Source organism: Myotis daubentonii, chromosome 5 (genome assembly GCF_963259705.1).
Source record: "Myotis daubentonii chromosome 5, mMyoDau2.1, whole genome shotgun sequence".
In the NCBI taxonomy this organism is placed as follows: domain Eukaryota; kingdom Metazoa; phylum Chordata; class Mammalia; order Chiroptera; family Vespertilionidae; genus Myotis; species Myotis daubentonii.
Window position 1 is genome coordinate 78,787,782 of NC_081844.1, and position 23,460 is coordinate 78,811,241.

Here is a 23,460-nt window from a genome sequence, read left to right on the forward strand (position 1 = left end):
TGTTTTCCTCATTCCAGGTTTTGTGGTATGGTTATCCCGCCCCCAATTTTTAGCACAGATATCCTTCCTTTTGACTCTCAAAGCCCTCCAGACCATTCCCAGCTCCATCTTCTGTTCTGACTGAGCAGGTCTCCATGATTTCTCCCATTTATCTTCTTATTACACCCATGGATAAAGAGCTGTGCCCCTGACTGGGAGCCCCTGACTGGGAGCAAACCTCTCCATCTCTCTGAACTTGCCTCCCACTAGGGAGCATTGCAAAGGTTAATGTACACAGTGGAAACCAAGTACCTAGTACAGTGCCTAACTGCTGGTAGATGCTGAATAAGGGCTTTCCTTCATCTCCTCCGGGAACATGGGCTGAAAAGGGTAGCCAAACATACCAAGCTGCTTCCACAAAGGCCATGTGCTGTCTACACACATAACTCAGGTGATCTGTTCAGCACTTCACCTCATTCATGGGGTGAAGCATAGTGGACATGTGTATGGATTTTGGACTGAAACTACAGGGTTCAAACCCTTTCTCTGTCACTTGCGCGAAAAAGTTAAAAATTTTTCCAAGCCTTACATTACTCACCTAAAAAGCGTTTGTAAAAAAGTACCTAACATTTAAATTGTTCCAGGATTAAGTGACATGAAGCATGTAAAATACTTAGTCCATAATAAGAACTCAGTAAATTATTGTTGGTGTTCAACAAATGTTTGAATAATTATTTCTATAGTTAGCATAGGAGTAGTTTGCCTAGCTATGTATTTAATGAAATTGATGTACCATAACATAGTCAGTTGTATCCTAACCTTTTGAGTTTGCTTTCATTTTTATTTATTTTTACCTATCGTAAATCATGCTGTAGTGGACATCGTCATGCAAGTATTTGTTCCTTTGATTGGGATTCTTAGGACAGACTCCTGGAACTGAGGTTATTGGTTTAAAGGGTTTATTCAGAAGTTCCTGAAGATATTCCCACATTGCTGTATAGGCTGCAAAGTGATATTTGACAATACAAAATATTTAGAAATATTATACTTAGAAATCACTTTTAGGCATTTTGATGAATAGCTTGCATCCTAGCTTATTATTTTAGTTTATTAGGTTGAAATTCATGGCTTTAACATTTATTATGTAATTATTTCAGTTTTTAATTCAATATCTATATGTTTACTTATAGTTATTTTTTATTAAAAGCCTTATTAATTGTAAAGTTAATGTAAGCATTATTTATTTTTTGCAACTGTACCTCTATTTTTAAAAAAACTTTTATTAGTGTGTTATGTCTCTGATTACAAGTGACAGAGAATTGACTTGAATTAGCTTAAGCAAAACCAGAATGAGCTGTCTCCTGTAACTGGGAAGAAAGAGCTGGTACAACTTCAGGCAAAGCTATATCCAGGGGATCACTCATTTGGTGATAGTCCCCTCACCCCATTTCTCTACTCTGATTCTTTTTGGGTGTTGGCTTTGTTCTTAGTCAGGTTTTCTTCACTGTATCCCAAAAATGACCTCTGGTGTCCTGAGTCACATCCTTATGGCTTGTGATTAACTAGAAGCCTCTTTGTCCAGTTTCCACCTAGTAAATCTTATGAAGTCCCTGACTGGCTTACTTGGTCATGTGTCTGTGTCTCAGCTGTCATAGGTCGTATACGCCGATTCCCTACTGCTGGGGTAACATGGGGGTGGGCATTGTGATTTACAGCCCCCTCAGGCTTCACTGGCTTGCACAGGATAGAGTGGGATGCTGGGATGCTGTTATAGAAGCAGGGGTGTTAAGCAGCTGAAAGTTGTGAAGTAACCACAAGATGGCGCGTTTGATCTTTCTCCTTCATGGGAACGCTGAGCCCAGACTACTTTCCCTGGGTCTATTTTCCCATCTATTGTCTATTAGCCCACAGAGATATATTTAGTGGAACCCTGCTTGATGGTTTTCAGAAGAATTAAAGGCTTTGCAGTCTGTAGGAAAAGGAACAGGCCTTTGTGGGGGTTGGATGCCATGAGGAGGGTGTGTATACAAAAGTGGTATTATGTGGCCCCAGGCAGTTTAGCTGGGGACTGAAGGGTCTCTGCAGGCTCCATCCCGGCCCTGGTCGGGATGCATGCAGGAGGCAACCAATCCATGTGTCTTTCTCACATCAGTGTTTCTGTCTCTCTCTTTCTCCCTTTACCTTCCACTCTAAATAAATAAATAATAAAATGAAAAAATATCCTTAGGTGAGGAGGATTAACAACAACAAAAAGTGGTACTCAGTGGAGAGAACTGGTTCAACACCCAGATGGTGTTTGGTTATTTAATATTAAGGCTCTTATCCTTAGCCTGATTCCTCAGTATAAAAGGAATTTCGCTCAAGAATCTGCTTGATGAAAAGCGAGTTTAGTTAGTCAGGAATTTGGGCATCTTTTCAAGACCATTTGAGAAATCTCAAACCCGGGGCTTCCTGAACCTTCTCCCTCTTAATATGCAGCTACCTCCCCACCCCCCCCCCAAGGCTGAAGATGCCAGTTGTGGGGTGGGGAGAGCGGGCTGGGGGCTCACTGGGTGTGGGAGGGAAGCCCGACCACTCTTCTGGGTCAGTTTCCTAATGACTTCTTAGGTGAATGAATGTCACAACCTTAGGGCCAGTAGCACAGGCCTGGGGCTTGGAGCATATAGCACCTTCTGGTTATAGTGAATGACAGTATATCCTAATATTCCACAGGGTAGAACAAATGCTCTAAAAGAAGAACCTGAACTCCAAGTCTAGTTCCAAAAAGCATTCTCTTGTACACTAGTCCCTTTTCTTTCTTTTTCTTCTCCACTAGTAGTAAAACACCTGCACCGTGCTAGGCACTTGCAAAGGACTGAGAATTCAGAGTCAAACCCTATTCAGTATTGTTAGAGATCACACAGCCTTGTTGGCGAGGCAGACACATCTAGAAAATGCCGTTCAGTGTGGGATGCTGAAGCATGATGAGATCATGCGGCTCAGACCGGCCTGGATTGAAGTCTTGGCTTGGCTACTTGGTGTCTGTGTAAGTGAATGAATCTCAGACTGTTTTACTGTTTATAAAACAGGGATGGGAGTATAGATGCCAATGTCTATTGCATAGAGTTGGTGTGAAGATCGAATGAGCACATGTGTAAGGCATTTTACCCCGAGCTCAACACAAGGAATTCCCAAGCATCATTGAGTTCCCTGTCTTGTATGGGATTTGCAAATGTCTCAAAGCTGAGAGGCAGAATTAATACACTGGGTAAGAGAAATGTTTGGAGTGTTAGGGAAGAAATCGGTGGGCTAAATTTAATTGGGTCAGTTATAAAGTGTTGGGTTTAGTTCAAAATCAGTCGTCTAAACACGAGGTTGGAGTGGGGATGTATGTGGCATGAAACTGCTCTTGTACAATGAAGCCTGGGGTATCAGTTAAATGCCTACTTAATAGATGTAGGTGGCTAAGAACAGTAGCACAGACTTAGGTGAGGTTAATAAAAATACAATGTCCTGGGCAAAGGAAATGAGCCACAGCCATGCCGGAGGTTTGGGATGGGTGACCTGGAGAAATTTAGCTATTGGGTATGGTGGGACTAGATTTTAAGGTGTTTCTCCTTTCCCCAGAGTTGAGTCTTTGAATTGTTAAATATGTTCTTGTGAGTAACATGAAATTATTGTTATTATTAGCTATCATTTACTGTGTGCTTATTATGTGTCACCCAGAGTTTTACATATTCTATTTGTCTTGCTTAGTGTGTTTTTAAAAAATCATCACTCGAGGTTATGTTTCTTGGTTTTAGAGAGACAGGAAGAGAAAGAGAGAAACATTGACTGGGGATTGAACTTGAAACCTAGGTATGTGCCCTGACTGGGATTTGAACCTGCAACCTTTTTGTATATGGGGCAATGCTCCAACCACTGAGCCACCCAACCAGGGCTGTCACTTGTTGTTTTAATAAAATTTGTTTGAGATTAAGCACTATTATTATCCCTATTTTACAAATGAAACCAAGGCATGGAAGTTTGTCCAAGTTCACAGAAGGTTCCAACTTCTCTTAATAGTTTGGTCTTTTTATGCCTAATAAATATGATGTCAACATAGGGAAAAATATAGTTTTTCCTTGTTAATTTTAAAGGCATGGCGGTGATAATAATAATAAGCAACTTCCATGTGTTGGCTGCTTACTTTGTGTTGACATACTTATTTAATACTCACTATAAAGTTAGGATTGAGAGAAATTAAGTAACTTGCCCATGGTCACTGAGCTTTTAAGGAGAAAAGCTAGGATTTGAATGAGCTGAATGGCTACAGCCTACATTCTCATCTCTGCAGACACTTGGGGATGGGACATTGAGCTGAGGGTCCAAGCCCCTTCTGTGTATCTCCCCCATGAGGGCCTGTTTGAATAGACTTGGAGGGAAGTGCAGAAAACCCCTTAAAATTTGGGGCATGTCAGGTCAGGCAGAGAAACAGCTGGATAAATCCTGAAGCCTCAGCACAGGATACCAGCCCAAGGGCTAATGGAGAGGACAACTGAGCCAGTGAACTTGAATGGCTCAGGTGCCCCCAGAGCTGCCCCTGTTCCAGGTTTCTCAAGACCTGTACCTTGAGGCTCTGCCCCTTTTCCCCACCCCAGCTCCTCTTAGGCTCAGGGAAGGGAACAAGTCAGCAGCCTTATTGTAGAAAAACACTCTGACTTGACCAGAGCCATCAGTCCTAAGGGGTGACATGCTCAGGACTGAGATGGGGAGAGGGAGTTGCACCTCTGTGTCTCCATGGATTTCCCCAAGCTTTGTGATATGCTGCAGCCCTCCCCAGCCTCCTTGGATTGAATGGATGTCAAAGGTCCATATCCCATTACCACTCCTCTGAAGTAGCTAATCGCCCACTTATAGCACATGCCAACCAAATTGTCAAGGAAAGGTTTTCTTCAGTCCTCTGACTTTTGTTCTCCTGAAACCAGAACCTGATATTTTAATTGTCTAGAGAATCTTATATAGACAGACACACAGAGGAGGACAGGAATTTGCATTTGGGTCTTCATCCAACAGATGGGTCTCCAAAGTGCAATGTAAACAATCCATGGGTGTCAGCTCCAGTCTTTGTCTAGCAGGGGAGACAGGCCAGGGTGGAATGGGGAAACCAGGGGACTGCTCAGGGAGATTCTATGGGGTTCCCTATGGGGTTAAAGTGTCACTATTATTTTTAAAGAGTCCACACTCACTTAGGAGTTGGTTGTCCAAGGGGAGTTAACTAATCATTTCTTAGACACTGAACAATCCCACCAATATATTCTCCTGGTAGGCCCTATAAATAGGGTGATCATATAATTTATCAACCACACCGGAACTCTTTGGAGAGTTTAATAAAACTTGCAAGGGTTAATGTATTCTTCATAATTACACTGGGACAACTGTCATAGGCCTGGACTGTTCCAGGCAACCAGGACGTATGTCACTCTACCAAGGAGTGTCCAAATAAAGATTTAACAATGCCCAAGACCTCTTGGCCCCTGTGTGACCTTGGACAAGTTACTCAGCTTCTTTAAGCCTTAAGTTCTTCGTCTATAAAATGGGACTAATCTAGAGTTTGTTGAGAAAGCACTCCATACATATTGGTTGTGTGCCGGGAGCCGGTCCATCCTTGCTGTTTCAAGGGACCTGGCATATATGGCATACTGTTCTTAATATGTTTGCTCACCTTCTTGGCGCTGTGTTTTAACCAAGGTCACCTCTCCGAGAAAGGTTGAATCCCCAGGTAGGGATTTTCCCCTGAAGTTAGGGAGGGGATGAAACCCCTTAACTAAGTGCCAGGCGGGTAGTTAATCAATTTAACTACAAACAATCATGCTTAAGCTACATAATCTTTACTCCCTGGAATGGAGATAAGAAACGCCCTAACCTTTGTAATAGAAATTGACAGGATTAGAATCAACTGGTATAAATACAGATGCAACAAGACAAAAACAGACAGAACTCAGAACAAGACAGCAAGAGACAGAACTCAGACAGGGCTTGGAAGACAGGACCAAGAGAGACAGAGCCTAGGCACAGAACCTACACAGAACGTTCTCTAGAGACAGAAGAACTTCGCTGGAGAGAGCATGCCGGAGGATCCTGGACAGGGACTGGCCTCGGAGCCTGGAGGCGGAGCCTGGCGAGAGAGCATGGCAGGGGATCCTGGACTGAACCTGACTGCGGAGTTTGGCAGGAGCGCCTGACTAGAACCTGGTGACTGGACCTGCCTGGAGAACCTGGACAGAACCTGGCTGGAGATCCTAAGCAGAACCTCTCTGGAGATCGAGACCAGAACTTGGCTGGAGATCCTGGCTAGGCTGCTGATCAACTGAACGCTGTCTCCGTGTCATTCCTTCTTCGCCGACTCCGTCTACGCCTTTGGGGACCCCTGGACCCGCTGGGGCTGGACCCCGGCAGTTGTGGTTGTTGCTGTTGTTTGTATTAAAGTTTGCTGCCTCTCAAAATATGTGGAATCAGCAGGGTCAGTATCATAGCAGCTATAAAGGAATTGAAATATGTTCTTTCTCACAATTTTTTGGTTTATTTTTTGGCTGTATCAATGTAAATACTTAACTCCAGTCTGTCTTTGCAGGCTATTATTTCAGGGGGACAAAAGCCTTTGTCATTTAGAAATGATTTTTGTGTGGTGACTCCCTTTAAGGAACAATGGGTTGAAAGAAAGTGCCTGTTGCTTCACCTAATCAATTTGCTTTCAGGAATAACTTTGAATTTTAGCTGAGAGTGTCATCTGTATCTGATTAGACATCCTGCTACTCATCCCGGAAAATCAATTCTCCTCATTGTGAAATGGACTGATTACTTTAAATCCAGCTTTGAATTAATTTTTTTAAACCAACATCTTGATGGTTTTAAGTTGTTTCTAATTAAAACATCGAATTGAATTTGATGATATTGTCATTTTGCTTATTCAACTTACTTGATGTTAAGGGGGGAAATCTCTGGCTGCTTCTACTCAAGCAGAGTTTCTATCTACCAAGTGTGGACAGAGCAGCCGCCTCCTAGTTGTAGGGCTCACTTCCAGTCAGTGGGAGAAGCCCCACAGGAGCTCCTGCCTCTAAAAGACAAATCGAGCCACAAACAGCAAATCTGGCGAAGGCTGTTGTCCCAGCGGCCCAAATTATCTGGGTGATTAATCTCTATTAAATAGACAGGAGGTGAGTGCCAGTGGAGGGCACAGCAATGCCTTCTGCTGGCCAGGGTGGACAGGAACTATAAGACAATGTGTACTTCAGGGAGCACAAGCCCTGCTCTGGAGTCAGACACATGTGGGTTTGAATCCTGTCTACCAACTCCGTGATTCACGAACATGGGCAATGTTTCACTGAGGGTGGGTTTCCTTATCTGTAAGTGGAACTAATAGAACCCCCTGCTGTAGTTACAGTATTCAATGGGATAAGGCATGAGAGCCCTCAGCACAGGTCTGGCCACAGTAAGCAATAATTATACCACTCACTGTTGTCATTTCCCACACAGCCTCCAGAACTGGAACCCTTGGCTGAAGTGCATCGGCTCTTTGCTTCCCTCTGGTGGCACAGATCAGCGATTTGGTTTGGAGGAAGCTGGGAGATGTTACCTTAAAAGTAAGGTAATTGAGAGCGCCGCCTAGGATGGAAGCCCGTGAGGTGTGAGGCTGCGCCTCGCCTCTCCCATGCTTTTATTAGTGCTCCCTGGAGGTTGCTCCCTGCGTCCCATTGTGAGGCTTCCCCGCCCTCCCCCACATCCCCCCGCCTCTCAACTCCATGCAGCCAGAACCTCCCTTGGGGCGGGGTGTTGCTGGCTGCGGGATAGAATGCCATCTGGGGGTGGGAGGTGGGGGTTGAGGGGAGGGGGGAATGCAGAGAGGTGGGTTGTTGTGAGGCACTGTGCTACTGCCTGAAGGGGTCGGATTTTTTGTGGCTCTGAATTAACACCCTCCTCCTCCTTTCCCTCCAGTCCACACTCCTAAGGGATCTCCCCCTTCACCCAGATGCTTACCTCTTCCCCTTACCTTTCCTCCTCCCCTCTTCTGCAAGAAAATTGCTTAGGGTTTGATTGATTCCTTGATTACTTACAAGAATACCTTTCAATTTTTCAAAAAGAGGAGTACAGGAAAACACCCTGAGGGCTCCACAGTGGGTATGATTCTTCCTTGTGCAGGTGAGGTAAAAGCGGTGGTGGGCTACTGCCTTGCTCAGAGGTTGGAGAGTTCCCAGCCATGGTTCTCTGGCAGACCAGATGGGAAGTGATGAGGGAGAGGAGGAGATGTGGATGAAGTGGGAGTGGAGGTTGGAACTGTGGCTGGTTTCCCAGGACGTTCAACTGGGGCATGGGTGATGTTCCCGAGTCCCCTCAGCATTCTCCTTTCTGCCCTCCGAGCTCTCTATCTTTGTGGGCTATCTCTTCACGTGTGCACATTGGGCCATAGGCCACATCAGAGCCAGGGTGGAATCAGCACTTTCTATTGCTGCCTGAAAGCAACTTGCAATTTGCTATGAGCTCTCCCAGAACTGATAGAGGTCTTGGGGCAGGGGTCACTTTCTTTCAAGTCTGGGTGAGTACCTACCCCTTTGAGGTGCCCCTAGAGCCTACTGTGTGATCCTCTAGCATAGGGCTTAGACAGTTTTAGGGAGCATATTCATTTCCTGTGTAAACTGGGGGTTTCTGGAGGGGCTGATGGCGGAATTCAGCAATACAAGTTATGTAATGACTCAGGGCCAAAATGAGCCATCCAGATGGGTGTTAGAGTTGATATCAGAGGTATCTATTTGTGCTTCTCCCTGGGCTTGTGACATTTGAGGTGCACAGAACCCTGTGCCACATTTACTGTTCTGCTATTGCCATCTTGAAATTCTTAATATTTGAATGGGGGGGGGGGCTGCATTTTTGTTTTGTACCAGGCTGTGTGACTACATAGCTGGTCCTGACTCCAGGGGGATCTGAGGAGGGTTGGCTGGGTGGAGATGAGTGGCAGATCCAGGCTGGAGTTCTTTATGATGTGGCTTTCCTTAGTGTTAAGCCTGGTGCACCTGCTCTAAACATGCTTGTGCAGAGTTGGGGGGCAGGGTGTGGCATTTGGATCCCTAGTAAGGCTGTCAGTGAGGCTCCAGAGGTGGGGCCTGCATGTGGGCCTGGTCGGCCCCATGTTTGGAGGAGCAAGCTTGCTCTCCTCAGGGGGGCCACGATCACAGGGACCACTTGGGAGGGTGGCCTGGTCTTGCTTTGCTGCACTGGAGTTACTCTCCTTTCTGAATGTGGTGGGTGGAAACCTCATAGGGCTGCTGGGAAGTCTAGAGGAAAACGATGGGAAACAGTAAGAAAAAGGGCATTCTTCCCTGGAGCCAGGCACAGTTCCTGGTGCTGGAGGGTCATCATGTGGCATTTGTGAAGTGTTGAGCTCAGAGTGCATTCTTAGTGGTCAGGCTAATACCTAGCGACTGGAGGACAGGGTCCAAGTCATCTACAGAAGCGTACACAGACTTTGTTCCCCAGGGACACATAGTCTCTGTGGAGGATGAGATAGTCACACACAGACTGGGGCTTGAAGTTCAGCTTTCCTCTACTGACCACAGTGCCTTCTGAACAAATCACCTGACTGGTCTGGGTACAGCAATATTGGGGAGGGTAGAGATAGAGCATCAGGGCAAGTGCCCGGGCCAGTGCCTGGCACACTGGCCTGGAACACTGTAAGAAGGCATTGTTACTGTCATTAAGAATCCAGTCTGTGGTTGGGAGGTCAGATTATGGAGGGGGACACATGGGCCAGCAGGGCTGGAAGATGAGCTGTTGGTACTAGAACTATAGATGATACAGAGGAGACCTGCACAAAGATGGGGAGGTGTGCATATGGCTTGTTTAGAGTGAGTAGAAGCGGGTAAGGTGAAACCTGGAATGCAGGGAGCAGCTCAGAGAATGCTGCCCCACCCCATGATAGATAGAGAGGTCTTTGTGTTGGTGGGGGCGGGGGTGAGGATTGGGGATTTGGGGGCTGGGGCTGGTGGATCTCTGTCAGCTGACTTCTTTACATTGGCCCTCCCTCAAGCCCAAGCAAGGGCTCCTGGGGAGAAGGACTGGCCTCTTCTCTACACACCTGTTATGCATCCGCTCACTGGGGATGGCTCTGCTGGTTGGTATCTGGGCTTCCCTGTCCAGTCTCCCTTCTTTCTCCATAATGAGGGGAAAGGTGGGACCAACACCAGCCCTTCACAGTCACCCAAACCCACTTAGCAGGAAAGCAGTTAGGCTCAGCCATTAGAGCAGTGTGATCGTTGTTAACCTCTCTGGTCCTTAGTTTCTTCAGAAATGCATTTGGTGTAACAGTATTACCAGGAGATGACGCTATGATGGAAAGGGCCTGCAATGGCACTGTGCTGAGGACATGCTAGGGCAGGATAATGCTGTGTGTTCCCGTAAGTATTGGCAGAGTCAGCTGTGCATGTCACTGGCTCCTGGTTCCTAGTGTAGCAGACAAGCAGTGCAGACTGGAGGAGGCATGTCCCCTTGGGCAGTCCTACAGAGTGTGGGGGACCCAAGCAGCACAGAGGGGCCTGTCTCAGGGCCTGCTTGACATGAATACCGTGAAACATGGGGCTGTGGGCAGTTTTTGCAAAGTGCAAGTAGCCTCGTCTTGTGAATATTAAAGGAACTCACATTCACCAAGTGCTCACCATGCCCTCTTATCCTGCGTGCTTTATGTGGTGTGCCTCCTTTAGCCTCAGGAGCCCTATGAGGTGTGCACTCATCATCTTTATCTTGCAGAAGCAGAAGCAGAAGCGGAGCCCCAATATCTTCCCAGCTGTGGCTGCCAGACAGCCTCCAGTCTTATGGTGGGCACTGCCTGCCCCTCCTTGAGCACCACTGGAATCCTGGGGCCCTGTATCACAGGGATCTTGACTGGTCCCTAATCTAGTCTCTTCTCTAAATGGGGACCATGGTGGGGCCCTCCAGTCCCATACACACTGACCTGGCTGCACTGATGAACCTGCCCAGGTGGGGAGTCAGGCAGGGAGGAAGCATTAGCCGTGTGACTGGCTTTCTGTCTCAGAATTGTGCTCACATTCCGTAGAGGTGACAGTGTTGACAGGTATTTGGGGAACACCGGTTTTCCTTCCAATATATTTGTCCCTGTTTATTCAAAAAGTGGTAAATATTTGATTGTCATCCTGGCTTATTTAAACAGAAAAAATGTCAGTAGTCTAGAATTTTGGTACATTTCAAATATATTTTATTAAGTTTCTTTTTGTCTTAGAAAGAATATGAACCCTGCATGCAGTGCTAATGGCTTCTGACATTTACATAGCATACAGCAACAGTACAATGCGGCATACACTGAAGAGGCAGTGTGTGCAGGGGAATTCTTAAGAGATATTTACAAAGGAAAGGGCCATAGTCATCTTAGCTTTCACAGAGGGCTGCACTATTTAACATTGAAGAATTACGCGGGGATTGCTTTAGTACTACATGCTCCATTGTAGTGAGGGAAAGAAAGATGCTCTGAAGGTTCTCCCTCATCAATAGAATGTATCCGTAGCTCTATACTCTGTGTGTATTTGTATATTTTTAAGTTTGCTCCTAAGGGTTTTGCTAACAATGTTAGGAACTTCATGTGCTTCTGAAGCATTGACTATTGAAGGAGTGAACTTTCACAAACCCTTGAGTTGAAGAGAAGATCCAAACCATTCCTTAAGTACCGTTTGCTTTGACATCCCAGGATCTTGGAAATGTTTCCTAGAGTGTGTAAAAATTAACCAGGGGGACGAAGCAGTCAAACTCGAGTTCATAAAAGAACAGACACAAAGAGATCTGCTCTCACTTGCCCAGTGACTGAGGCCACTGCGGAGTCCCCCTGAGGCTGTGACTGACCCAGAAGAGCGTGGCAGCTGGGCCGATGTGCCACGACCTCTGAGCGGAAGCTTCCTGCTCTAGGAATGGATCAGTGCTGCTATGAAATGTCTCAACCAAGCTCCCTGTTCCTCCTAGGTGCTTATAAAGCTCGGATGTATAGTAATGTCTGGACAAATACAAAAAAGCATTTTTTTTTTTTTACAAAGGAAAGGCATGAGTTTCCAGCTTTTCAGTAAAAAGCAGCCTGTGATGAAATCTGGAGTGCAAGAGAGATGGGTCTCACATCTGGAAGCCTTTTGCACACAGCTATAAAATGTAAAAAGTGACCCTTGGTAAAAAGTGCTTTGTAACAATATATAATTTGTGTCTTATGCCTGTGAGAAAGAAAGGTTTTTTGTGTGTTTACTCTGCATAGTCCTTTGCTGTATCCCAACGGGTATGATGCTTTCCCATCTGGGGTTTTTCACCCTATTCTTCGTAGACCCTGGGAAGAAAAAAACACCCAAGTAAGTGGCTCAGGACATGACTTGGGCAGTGCACAACTGGTTTCTCTCCTTCATTCTTGTCTTCGGCAGTGCCCCTCCCAGGACTGCAGGAGCCTGGGAGAAGTGGGGAACATCTCAAAGCATCACAGGCACCACAGAAGCTCACCTTTGACTTTCTAAACAGCCTCCACCTCTGTAGTCATTATATCCTCAAAACTCTATGAAGCAGACCCCCTCTGTATATGAGGAACCTGAGGCACGAGAGTCTCATGGATATTGGATGTCAGTGGTGGGAAGGAGTTCTGTCTCCAGCATGGGCAGAGGTGGGGGGAAAGGGGAAGAGGCATCTCCTCCCTCAATTTAGGGTTGTGATTTTCTTTGTATTTTGCCCAAAGAATGTCTATCCTCTGGAAAAACACCAGTTGTAGAGGCAGCTGCCTTAAGACTGAAGAGTGTGTAGTGGGGCTGGGGCTGTCATGCAGGCCCGTGGCTCCAGATCACATCCTCTGGTAGTTAACAGGCCTGTGTGCATTCACAAGCTGACTTTTCCCCTCACCTCCCAAGCCATCTCTAAGTATTTTAATTCCTTCTCTTCTGCTCCGTGGCTGCTGTGGGGTTGCACTTCACACTCAGACAGCCCATTGCTCCCTCTGCCTATTTCCTGATTTCTGAGTAAGACCACCTAATTGTGCAGTGAAATCAAATGCCTGCTGTTGCTGTTGCTGCCAGTGGCAGCTGGAGGAGCTCTGGGCCCTGAGGTGCTTGGCACTCTCAGGTCTGGACCCCAAGTGGTGGGCTGGCCTGCTGTCCTCTCCTTCCTCCATCCTAGGTTTAGCATATTCTCTCTCTCTCTCTCTCTCTCTCTCTCTCTCTCTCTCTCTCTCTCTCTCTCTCTCTCTCTGAAAAGAGGACTTCAAGATAGTTCCCTTATCTCCATTCTACATTTATGGAGGCATTTTCAACCTTTTACAGGGGGAGGGGAGGTGGGGAAGACAAGGGAATGCCCCCTTCCTTTCCCAAGATACCTCAGTATTCCAAGAAAGGGATTAACTTATTTTGTAATGAAGTGATGGAGTTCTGGGAATAGAAGTGCCCTCACTGCTCTCATCATTGGAATTTGCAGAAATAAGAAGGTCAGGGCTGCATGGATCCATGCCTGCCTCCTCTTCATCAAAGCTGTGGCCTAGGTGGAGGGGTGAGGGATAAACACTCCTTAAAAAAGGCCTGAATATCTCCCAGCAGTCCAGCGAAGACATTCTCAACCCTTCCATGAACTGGCCCTGAGGTTAGCCTCTTTACACGTTTGATGACACAGGGCCTGGAGCATAACAGTGGATGAGCCAGGATGCTGCTTTTGCCATGTGAGCTGCCCTGATCAGAAAGAGGGCTTCATTCCCATCAGACTTGTAGAAAATAATATCCCACTCTCATCTCAATACCAGATATCAAGTTGTATTACAAAGCCACTGTTCTCAAAACTGCCTGGTACTGGCACAAGAATAGGCATATAGATCAATGGAATAGAATAGAGAGCCCAGAAATCGGCCCGAACCAATATGCTCAATTAATATTTGACAAAGGAGGCAAGAACATACAATGGAGCCAAGATAGTCTCTTCAATAAATGGTGTTGGGAAAATTGGACAGATATATGCAAGAAAATGAAACTAGACCACCAACTTACACCATACACAAAAATAAACTCAAAATGGATAAAGGACTTAAATGTACGACAGGATACCATAAAAATTCTAGAAGAATCCAAAGGCAAGAAAATCTCAGACATATGCCGAAGCAATTTCTTCACTGATACAGCTCCTAGGGCACTTGAAACTAAAGAAAAAATGAACAAATGGGACTACATCAAAATAAAAAGCTTCTGCACAGCAAAAGAAACCATCAACAAAACAACGAGAAAACCCACTGTGTGGGAAAACATATTTGCCAATGACATATCTGATAAGGGCCTAATCTCCAAAATTTATAGGGAACTCATACAACTTAACAAAAGAAAGATAAACAATCCAATCAAAAAATGGGCAAAGGACCTAAATAGACACCTTTCAAAAGAGGACATCCAGAAAGCCAAGAGACATATGAAAACATGCTCAAAGTCACTAATCATCCGAGAGATGCAAATCAAAACAGCAATGAGGTACCATCTCACACCTGTCAGACTGGCTATCATCAACAAATCAACAAACGACAAGTGCTGGAGAGGATGTGGAGAAAAAGGAACACTTGTGCACTGCTGGTGGGAATGCAGACTGGTGCAGCCACTATGGAAGACAGTATGGAGTTTCCTTAAAAAACTGAAAATGGAACTCCCATTTGACCCTGTGATCCCACTTCTAGGAATATATCCCAAGAAACCAGAAACACCAATCAGAAAGGATATATGCACCCCTATGTTCATAGCAGCACAATTCACCATAGCTAAGATCTGGAAACAGCCTAAGTGCCCATCAGTAGATGAATGGATTAGAAAACTGTGGTACATCTACACGATGGAATACTATGCTGCTGTAAAAAGGAAGGAACTCTTACCATTTGCAACGTCATGGATGGAACTGGAGAGCATTATGCTAAGTGAAATAAGCCAGTCAATAAAGGAAAAATACCACATGATCTCACTCATTCGTGGACAATAGAGACCATTATAAACTTTTGAACAATAATAGATACAGAGGCAGAGCTGCCTCAAACAGATTGTCGAGCTGCAGCGGGAAGGCCGGGGAGGGTTGGGGGGCAGGAGGTAGGGGGGTAAGAGATCAACTAAAGGACTTGTATGCATGCATATAAGCATAACCAATGGACATAAGACACTGGGTGATAGGGGAGGCTAGGGGACTGTCTAGGGCGGGGGGATAAAATGGATACATATGTAATACCCTTTGTAATACTTTAAGCAATAAAAAAAAAAAAAAAAAGAAAAAAAAAAAAAAAAAAAAAAAAAAAAAGAAAATAATATCCCACTCTCATCATTTTCTATTTCAAGCAACTGCAGATGAGGCAGTTTTGGAGGCAGCTCTAAAGATTCAGGTACTGGGATTATACCCAAGTGTCAACTATAGGGGAGCTGTTCACAGGCTGAGCTTAGTGTAGAAGGGGCAGCACAGGGACCAGAGGTAGGGAGGGAGAAGGTGACACTGGGAAGCCTGGCTTTCTTCCCTGTGCTCCTGAGAAGTCACTCCCCATCCACACTTAGACTTGGTTTCCTCCTCTGCTGAATGAGGTGCTGGCACCAGCTCCTGGGAAACTCAGCTGTGCAAGTGAGCATGTGTGTGTGTGTGTGTGTGTGTGTGTGTGTGTGTGTGTGTGTGTGTGTGTGTGTGTATGGCCATGGCTGTGCAGATACAGGTGTAAACAGGCTCTGAGTGTGCAAGGACAGGTCTGCTCCGGGATAGGCTCACCTTTATGTGGTATAGGAGAACCAGGAACTTGCCTCCCCTCTGCAGCCAGACATAGGACCCCAGGAGATCAGAGCTGTGAAACCCTATCTTCTGATTATAGGGAAACGAAACCCAGAGGGGTAGGGGTCTTAGTTCAAGGCTTAGGTGGTCTGGCCACTGCTGCCCCTGAGGTTAAGAGTAGATCTGATTTTAAAGGGTTAAACCCTATGTCTCCCTGCGCCTGCATGGGAAGGAGTTTATCAGTTTTCTGGGCAGTATGGGAGAATCTATTGTTGGCAGGGAGTCATTCTTATCATCTTGTGGTTGTACCTACAGTTTTATAATTAATAAACCCAGTCACTTAAGCGGTCATGTTTCAGCCCATAAGAATCACAGAGAGAGCTGTGCCAGGTGCTCACTCAGCCTTGGACAGAGGGAAACCCAGAGTCATATAACTTAAGTTATTTAAATAAGGAGAGGAATTAAGACTGTAACATAAAATTTAAAATGAAACAAACATTAGTTTATAAAAGGATACATTTTTGATGCTTATAGCTGTCTAAGACAGCAATAGCCTGCTTTAAGTGGTAAGTTCCTCTTCCTTGGGGGTATATAAGCAGTGTCTGGGTATCTGCATGCTGTGGTTATTGTGATGGGCGTTCACCCATTAAACATGGCTAGAGGACCTACAAGGGGTCCAGAATCTGGGGACGAGGGGGAGGAAGGTGAGGCATACCTGCGCTTCTCGTTCCAGGCATTGTACCACTTGATGAACCTCTTGGTGCTCTGCAGCTTGGGGTGCAGGCAGTGCTCCTGACCCCGGTATCTGGACACGCTTTTGGTGGTGATGCTGAAATGGAGTGGGATAGGGGAGAGGATTGAGGAACCTGAATGATAGCCCCTTAGTGTGGCCTGTGGGTCGCCCTGGCCTGTCCCAATCAGGGAACTGAGAGACTGTGGCCTCCTCCCTCCTTTCAAAGGAACCTACCTATATGTTCACTCCCTGGCTGGCTCTCTGGAAGATTCGGGTTGTCCCCTTAATCTCTGACTCCATATTAGGGTCTAAACCTCTACTGAGTGATCGGCTTTCACTTTTCCCCCTGGAGCTCTCAGAGTGTGGGATAATGTCTCCCCACCCTTCACCCCCCTCCACCCCCACCTGCATGCAGGGTGTTGTCTACAGGGCTCAAACCTCCCTTGGAGAACAGCTCCTAAGAACCTGAGGTTTAGAGGTGGAGAGTGCTAATGCCAGCAAGGTATGCATGACAAGACCTCTTTTCTTGGGTTTGAGTTGCTCCACAGCAGGGCTTGGACATGCTCTGCACACACTGTGGTCTCCATCTGATCCTTCAAACCCCAGTTCTCCCCAACCCTTTGCAGATTATCTCAGGACTGTTGATCCTGAAGCTAAGTCTTGTTGGCCTTGAAGCCCATTGTTGTTCCTGAGCTTGAAGTCCCAGCTGCCTCATCCGTGGGCAGAAAAATAAGACCTCTCTTCAGACCTCTATCAGCCAGGAGAGAAGCAGGTGGCATTGTATAGATGGTAGGGATTGGGTCTGAATCCCAGATCTGTCTGTGGGACCTTGGGCGGCCTTTCTGATTCCAGTTTGCTCATCTGCAAAATGGGTATAATAGTAGGACCTACCTCTTAGGATTATTGGGATGACTAAAGGACATAATCTATGCAAAGTGTCTAGTACCTGGTAGATGCATAATGAATAGTTATTGTTATTAGTAATTGTCATGGAAGATGAGGTAGCCACAGAAAGAAGCCTTAGTATAGGAGCTCCAGCCTGGAGGGGGAGGCAAGACTGCTGCCCAGAACTGCTATGCCCTTCTCAGCCAGGGCTGGGCCATGGTGGCAGGAGTTAGAAGGGAGCTTCTGGGTGGGGGAGGAAGAATGCTGTTCAAGAATTAGGGACCACCTAGGGGACATAGAAAAGTGGAAGATGAGAAGTGAGGATATCACTCCCTGAGCGATCACCTGGGGAGGACTCAGGTGCTCAGGGATTGGGGGTGGTAGAAGGAAGGGTAGTTGGGGGTCTGAGTGGGAAGAGCAGGAAGGGAGGGAGAGAGGTCAGCTAATTCCTGCAGATCCCCAAAGATAAAGGGCTATGGCTTATATGCCAAGTTCTAGAAGGGATCAGAGTCTCTATGAACTGTTTCTCTTATTGACGGGAGAGGAAGTTGAATCTTGCTACCAGAATGAGGGCAGAGTATTTGTGGGCCAGCTCTTCTCTCCCCGCTTCTGTGCTCTGGGGGCAGAGATGGGTCTTCCACTGATGCTGGATGACTGGGCCCTGACTTCGCTGGCCCTCTTTATGAGGGGCTTGTCACTCCCCATTAAAGGGGCTTGTGCCTCCTTTAATGTCTGGAGCATGAGGCCAGGCTTCAGAGTGGAGTCTGGTCATTCTCCTCCCCTGTGGTACCTAATCACTCTGCAGGAATTTAGCCCATGCATTGCCCGCAATGTTGCTTTTGCACTTGCAGTAAAAGGACATGGTAAAGCCTGAGAAAAATTCCTTTTCAGGTCAGTGTGCAAGCTCAGAATTCCAAGTCTGTAGACCTGAAGGCTGGGGAGCAGGAGAGTATGCTCAGCCCTCAGCCACAAGTTCCAGTGCTCTGTCACAATACTGGGGCTATGAAATTGGTTGTGGGGTGAAGACATGAGGATTTCTGCCCCCAGCAATTACTCAGAAATTCTGGGTCCTGTGTCCCTCTCCTCAGTGGTTCTAGGGTGCCGAGGGTTTTGGCAAGATGTCAATGGACATATGACACAAATTGGTCTTTCTAGAATCTGGACTTTCCTGGACCCTTCTCAGTGCTATGACTCCCACTTACAAAGCAGGCAGCATCCCTCCCCCACCCATCAGAGATTTCTGGGTGACTCAGGGTGAGCTGCAAAACTTGCTTTTGTTCAGCCTGTGTGGCTGAAAACATGCTTTGGCAAAAAGTATGGCCCTTCGTCTGATCTAGAGAATCTTAGAAGCTTGAGGGGAGTGGACTTCCAGCCCTTCAGGGGTGGGGGTGGTTCTGGGTGTGGAACAGAGGCTTAGGAGAGGGTGACTGCATGTGGATCTCATGAGGCTCCTACAAGTTTTCACAAGGCTGCATACAGCCTTCTCATGCACTTGCCTCTCAGTTTCCTCTCTATTCTCAAAAGTTTAGCCAGGAAAAAGAACAGGCCTATTGACTAGTGTTCTGTCCTTTCAAGATGTCATTGTACCCCCCACCCTGCTTCTCCTCCCCTGAAAGGTCTCAGCAACTGGACTTGGTGTGTGGAACATTTTTCAGCACTTTGAGGACTGCTAACTTAATTTGCAATGTTCCTATCATTTTTCAGTACCCAAGCTGTGAGCTGAAGGGTTTCAGCTCCTGTGATCTCTGGCCCCCACAAAAAGAATTTTCTGGCTGTTGTTCTGGACCTGGCTCCATAAAGGAAGGGGCAAGGCAAAGGGGCAGGGGCAAGAGGCTAATTTAAGTGCCCAGGAAGAAGGCAGTAGGGTTCAGCCCAGGCCATTGGTTCTTGGAATTCCCTTACCTTCAGACCCACTCTGCAGCCTCCAGGTAGCAGTGGGGAGTGAGAACTGCCTTTGCAGACTGTGGCCTTTGGGCTAGTGGGGCCAATGGTGGAAGGCACTTGCCCAGACTGAGAATAGTGTGTGTCCTGTTTCTGGGGAGGGGAAGAGGGGCAGTGGTCCGTGGCAGATATTTATTTGGTAGCTGTTTTGCCAAGGGCTCCCTTCCTGGCCAAAAGCATATTGATGGGGAAGCAGTGGTGCTGGCCTCAAGTGGTTAACTGGGAAGGCAGAGGAGCAAGGAAACTCAGTGTTCTCTCTGCCCCAGTTTCAAAGATATTTCCCACATCCCCACCAAGCAGAGCTCCAGCCACGTGGCACATTAACCCCGGCAGAGCCCTCCCCACAGGCTCAAGGACCTACAGTAGTCCAGCTGGAGAAGGGAGAGTGAGGGATCATTCTCAAAATGAAATTGCTAGAAGCTGAAAACTGGCCATCCATGGGCCCCTGATTGGAAAAAGGCTCTGAAAGGAGGTTCTGAGGACTTAGGACAATGTTTACTTTAATCCTCTCTCCAGCGATAGGAAGGCAGCACACCTCATAGTTCGGGTGCAAATTCAATAGTTCTGGGTGTACTTTGAGTGCTTTCAAGCTGGGTGTTGTTCTAAGTTGGCACACGGGAGCCATTTAACCCTTCATCACCCTAGAAAGTTGGGCAGTGCAAACACAGGGCTAGCCATTTGAATCCTAGCAAGGGTGGACTGGGAGAGGCTGTTCCCGGAGCACAGGACAGTGACCCTCTTTCCAAACTCTCTTCCAGACTGTTGCACCAGCGCCCTCAGGACTCACTGGGCAACTATAAAGGCTCTGCCAAGACCCTGCCAAAGGTGGAGAGATGTTAGCCTGACCCAGCCCCACACTATCCCCCTGCACCAGGTTAAGAGCAGCACACACAAGCTTGGAATGGGAACTCACATAACCATCTTCTCCTCGCAGTGCGGGTACTTTGGCTTCATCTCCAGCTTCTTCACGTCGCTATAGCGGATTTTGGGCCCCTTCCGGGAGCACTTGCACTTGGACCCTGCGAAAGAGTGCCCAGGGGCAGCTCAGTTGTGGGCAGGGTCTCTTGCCCTTCCACACCCTCGGCGCCCAACTCAGAACCCTGGATCTCACCACACCTAGCATTTGGCGCTTGGATTCCCCAGAATGGGACAGAAAGGCGACAGAGGACCTTCTGGGCACTCACCGTCCACTCCCGCGGCGCACAGAGCCAGAAGCAGCAGGAGCAGGGCAGCGGTCAGGAGCCTCATGCTGGTCAGAGGGGCACAGCGCTCGCGGTGCGGGAGCAGGGACAAGGGGAGAGCGCCCGCCCTTCCGTGCAATGGCCCGGAGACACTGCCGGCTCCGCTTTTCTCTGTGCCCCGAGAGCGGCTCCCGGCTCCTCTCAGCTCCTCTCGCTCTGCTGCGGCCCCCGCTGCGCCCGTCAGTCCGTCGGTGGGTGCCTCCTTCGCTGAGCTCCGCTCTGGGCTGGCGTTCCCTCCACAGCCTCCCTCCTCCCGCCCAGGCCTCTTTTAAATCCGCTCTTGCCCTCACAGAGAGGGAGCTCATTAATATGCAGAACCATTCGGTGACTCACTGAGATTTCTTAACACGGTGGGGGGAGGAGACCATCTTAGCCCGCCCACCCCAAACCTCATGCAGCGGCACATACTCCCAGTCATGAACACATGCACATTTGCACAGTTATCCGCTACCCGCACTCCCACACACTCCTGCACACACTTGCACACCCAAACTCCAGCACGTGCACACACAGCCAGTGCCCTGGCTCCATTGGACAGTTGAGAGGCTGCTTAAGGGCACTGCTTTTCTGGTTTGCTTGGTTCCCTCTGGCCAGTTGGACCTGTTCTTTTGAGCGAATGGGAGACCCAGGCCTGTGGCCCAGATCTTCTGAGAAGAATTGACAGGGTTTTGGGGCAGGTGCCAGGTGTGAGTACCAGTGGGCCTGACTCCTAGGGTGTGAACAGTCCCTGTTGGGCCAGCAGCCCTGGTGGCCAGAGCACAAGGCCTGGTTGGAGGGAGGTTGCCATAGGTTGTATAAAAGCAAAAACCCTCACCTGTGGTCGTTGGAGCTGGCTGAAAGAGTATGTGTGTGGGAGGTTTGATCACTTTTAGAGGAAGGCTTCCTAAAGTGGGTATGTGGCCCCTGGCTGTGCCAGCTGTCTCGGGGTGGGGCGAACCAGGCAGGGATTCCTCACTGTTAATACCATTCTTACAAAGCCATGCAGAGGCCCAGTAGGGAGATATGACAATGATAACCATCTGGATGAAGTCCATGTTCCAGACATTGTGCCAGGCTGTGTGGTGCATTGGTAGGGGACCAGGGATGGCGACAGAAGTTCCTGTTGCATTACTCACCAGTGTAAGTGAGTTCACCACTATAGGCCTTCCTTTCATTCTGGAAAGTGACAAGTAGTCACAGTACTTGTCATAGGGCAGCTGTGAGAGCTACAGAAAATCAGACATATAGAGTGTATAACAGAATGCCCAGCCAGTAGCGGGTACTCAGGAAATTTTACTTATTGATATCATTATCATATAGATACATATTTTATTTTGCTTCTTACAAGTCCCCTTTCAAATGGGTATTTTAATTGTTCATTTGACAGGCATGGAAACGGGCTCAGAGAGAAGAAATAACTTCTTAGGATCACATAGTCAGGAAGCAGGTGGCTAGGCCAGGAGGGACCCTGGTATGCTAGTATGTGGCTGCAGAACTGGAGTTTTGTCCGTGGGCCACCTTACCTCCCTCAGGCATTTGTGAAGTGCTTCTTTGATAGACCCAGCAGCAGGATGAAGCTTCTTAGGCTTCGAGGGTCTCTGGGCTTGCATCTCAGGCAAAAGCTGGCGCCAGGGCAGAAGCTGCCAGACTCTTTCAGTTCACACAGCTCTGTGCTCTTAGTCCAGCAGCTTCCTGGGGGCAAAAGTGCCCAGAGGAGATCCTGGGGGGATGGAATGGAATAGACAGGCTGATGAGGGACAGAGTGGGAAGAATCTGTGTTGTGTCTCCCCAGTTGGGGAGCCTTGGCTTCCTTGTGGGGAAGCTGAGCTATGAAGAGCCAGCAATGCCTGTGAGCTGGCTTCAGGCCATGTCCTGAGTCCTGTGCAAGCAGTTGTGTACCTATACTTAAAGCAAGGCCAACAACTGGACACTTGGATTATGCAGAGGATAAGTGCAAGGGACTTATTTTTGGGATTTATATTAATTTAAAAAAATATTTTTAGTGAATTTTAGAGAAAGAGGGAAAGAGAGAGAATGCTCGCACAAGAAAGAAACATTGATGTGAGAGAGAAACATCAATTTCTGCCTCCTGCACCCCCCCCCCCCCCCCACCAGGGATTGGGCCTGCAACCTGGTCATGTACCCTGACTAGGAATCAAACAACCAACCTTTCAGTGCATGGGACAATGCCCAACCAAGTGTGGCAGGGCCATTTATGTTAATTTCTGAAATTTAAAATTCTTTTTTCTTTTTTTAAAATATTTTTTATTGATTAAGATATTACATCTGTGTCCTTATCCCCATGTTATCCCCTACCCCCCCCCCCCCCCCCCGCTCATGCCCTCACCCCCGCCCCCCTGTTGTCCATGTCCATTGGTTAGGCCTATATGCTTGCATATAAGTCCTTTGGTTGATCTCTCCCCCTTACCCCCACCCTCCCCTACCTTCCATCCAGGGCCTGACAGTCCAATCAATGCCTCTCTGTCTCTGGATCAGTCCTTGTTCATCAGCTTATGTTGTTCATTATATTCCACAAATGAGTTGAGATCATGTGGTATTTATCCCTTAAAGAATATCTTTCAGCATTTCATATAATCCTGGTTTGGTGGTGATGAACTCCTTTAACTTTTCCTTATCTGTGAAGCTCTTTATCTGACCTTCAATTCTGAATGACAGCTTTGCTGGATAAAGTAATCTTGGTTGTAGATTCTTGGCAGTCATCACTTTGAATATTTCTTGCCACTCCCTTCTGGCCTGCATGGTTTCTGTTGAGAAATCAGCTGACAGTCATATGGGTACTCCCTTGTAGGTAACTAACTGTTTTTCTCTTGCTGTTTTTAAGATTCTCTCTTTGTCTTTTGCCCTTGGCATTTTAATTATGATGTGTCTTGGTGTGGTCCTCTTTGGATTCCTTTTGTTTGGGGTTCTCTGCGCTTCCTGGACTTGTAAGTCTATTTCTTTCAC

At 47.3% G+C, this 23,460-nt stretch overlaps 1 protein-coding gene across 1 annotated transcript; it reads right to left on the reverse strand.

The window, feature by feature from the left end:
* Nucleotides 1-11,177: 11,177 nt before the first annotated feature.
* On the reverse strand, nucleotides 11,178-20,767 carry CXCL14 (C-X-C motif chemokine ligand 14). Its single transcript, XM_059698425.1, has 4 exons — nucleotides 20,461-20,767; nucleotides 20,190-20,295; nucleotides 16,433-16,546; nucleotides 11,178-12,304 (listed from the first exon to the last, which is right to left on the reverse strand). The coding sequence occupies exons 1-4, from the start codon at nucleotides 20,522-20,524 to the stop codon at nucleotides 12,289-12,291; spliced, it is 300 nt and encodes a 99-aa protein (XP_059554408.1). The 5' UTR covers nucleotides 20,525-20,767; the 3' UTR covers nucleotides 11,178-12,288.
* Between the last annotated feature and the right edge of the window lie 2,693 nt (nucleotides 20,768-23,460).